At 39.8% G+C, this 1,909-nt stretch overlaps 1 protein-coding gene across 1 annotated transcript in view; it reads right to left on the bottom strand.

Moving 5' to 3' along the window:
• LOC107598357 (actin-related protein 2/3 complex subunit 5-like protein) overlaps positions 1-1,150 on the bottom strand; it is a 3,785-nt gene extending 2,635 nt beyond the window's left edge. The window contains exon 1 of the mRNA XM_016289668.1: positions 799-1,150. Coding sequence (XP_016145154.1) covers positions 799-938 — 140 coding nt within the window. The 5' untranslated portion in view covers positions 939-1,150. The remainder of the gene's footprint in view (positions 1-798) is intronic.
• Between the last annotated feature and the right edge of the window lie 759 nt (positions 1,151-1,909).

Raw genomic sequence — 1,909 nt, 5'->3', positions numbered from 1 at the left:
ATATATATATGTGTGTGTGTGTGTGTGTGTGTGTAAAATTGTACATATAAATTCATTAATATTATTATTAAAACGTTACAATTTCCCCTATATCACGAATGTGGTAAAAGCATGTAAAGCCAGGGATTCATTCAAAACATCGACAAACTCTACAGGGACCAAGTAAGGCTCCTGTGGGACCTCTTGTTTTTCAAAGTGCAGCTCAGTGTTCTTTAATAACACATTGCGGTTCAGCAAGATCAAGCTCTTTGCATTCTGCACCACTGCACAGAAGTGCTGCTAAACAAGTCAAATGCTGATGCGATGCCTACCCCTCATCACACTCAAAAGCTGCACACCTAGCCAGAGAGTCTCACATTAAAGGATAAAGGATACTCTACTGCCTATTAAGGAGGTTAAAGAGTGCTTATTACAGGTTTGAGACCAGGCGAGAAACACCGGAACAGCGAATCTCCTATGTGAGAGTGAACTCTGCAAAAAAGATTTGGTCTCACTGGCTAGTGGCTACAGCTGCTCCAACACATACCATCTGCAGGAACTTACTAAACCAGGTACCATGGTAGAGCAGAGAAGAAGAGGAAGCCCAATGCAAATCAGAGGTCTCTGGGCACAATTGGGGTAGAAAGCCCTGAGGTGACTGGCCTCAGATATTTTATTTCACATCCTGCCAGGGCCAAATCCCAACCCTTTACACAGCAGAATGATCACATCATTGGCAACAACTCTTCATCGACTGTACAGAGGCGCGCGCTCTCATGTCACAATCCCTAATAACGTTGCGCTCACATTAAAGGATATTGCCTGATAAGGTTGTCGACTTCCACCGCATCAGGTCCTTGCTGGTCGGCAGGCTCGTCGTGATCGTCCACGAATTTATTCTCGTCGAATTCATCAATGTCCACCTTTCTGAAGCGCGAAGACAGCGTGTTCTTGGCCATCGGGGCCAGAGTCCCTCTCCAGCGTCCCGTGTGCTGTAACAGTTCCTGTGCACCGATGGGAGATTTCAGTCTCTGCTTACAGTCGGCGTCAGGGACTCCACATTGAAGCACATCCAAAGATGGACGAGTTGCTTAGCCGAAGTGGGCTGCGTTCAGTGTTATACCGCCACACACCAGCACATGAGCTGTTTCACTGTACCGATGCAGAGCCGCATATTTCATATGAAAGGTATGATAGCAGAAGCTGGAGTACTACTGCCGCCTGCTGAGTGGGAGTGTATGAAAGGATTTTACAGTTAAAGGGACAGTTCACAATAAATTCTGTCAATACTTAGGAATATAGCTCAAATGTATGAATATATAGGGCCTAAAACAGTCAGTATTCGCATCGCTGTAAATTTTTCACAACCAAAGTCATCGTTTACTTTCTTTGCATCTTATTCCCCACGCGATTAGAGTGAATTCTGCCAGTTTGTCCCTTTAAGCAATGTAAATAGCTGTATTTCACCTATATTTTATTATGACTATTTGTCACAATTGTAACTGGAGTAAAATTACACAGGCGAAATTGTTCAATTGTGCAGTAAGACCCAAAAGAAAACGGCAACAACAACAAACAAACAAATTATAATATTATTAATATTATCCACTTCTGTTTCAGTTTTTTATAATCTATTTCTTACTATGTGTCAGTAAGTTGATGTTATTTTAGCATGTGTGTTTGCCTCAGTGTTATTTTTTTAGGATTACTGATGAACTAATGTACTTTGATTTGTATTAGTTATCTATTTTAGTTTTAGTTACAGTTGTAGTAATGTTGTCATTTTATTAGTTTTTTTATTATGTCTATATAGGCTTTTAATTAAGTTTGACTTTTATTTATTTTGAGTTATTTCAGTACTTCAACATACAAAATGGAAATTAAATAATATATATATATATATTGAATGTATTTATATATATGTACATGT

The sequence above is a fragment of the Sinocyclocheilus grahami genome, unplaced genomic scaffold (genome assembly GCF_001515645.1).
Source record: "Sinocyclocheilus grahami isolate Dianchi unplaced genomic scaffold, SAMN03320097.WGS_v1.1 scaffold12.1, whole genome shotgun sequence".
In the NCBI taxonomy this organism is placed as follows: domain Eukaryota; kingdom Metazoa; phylum Chordata; class Actinopteri; order Cypriniformes; family Cyprinidae; genus Sinocyclocheilus; species Sinocyclocheilus grahami.
This window is presented reverse-complemented; position numbering and strand designations above follow the sequence as displayed.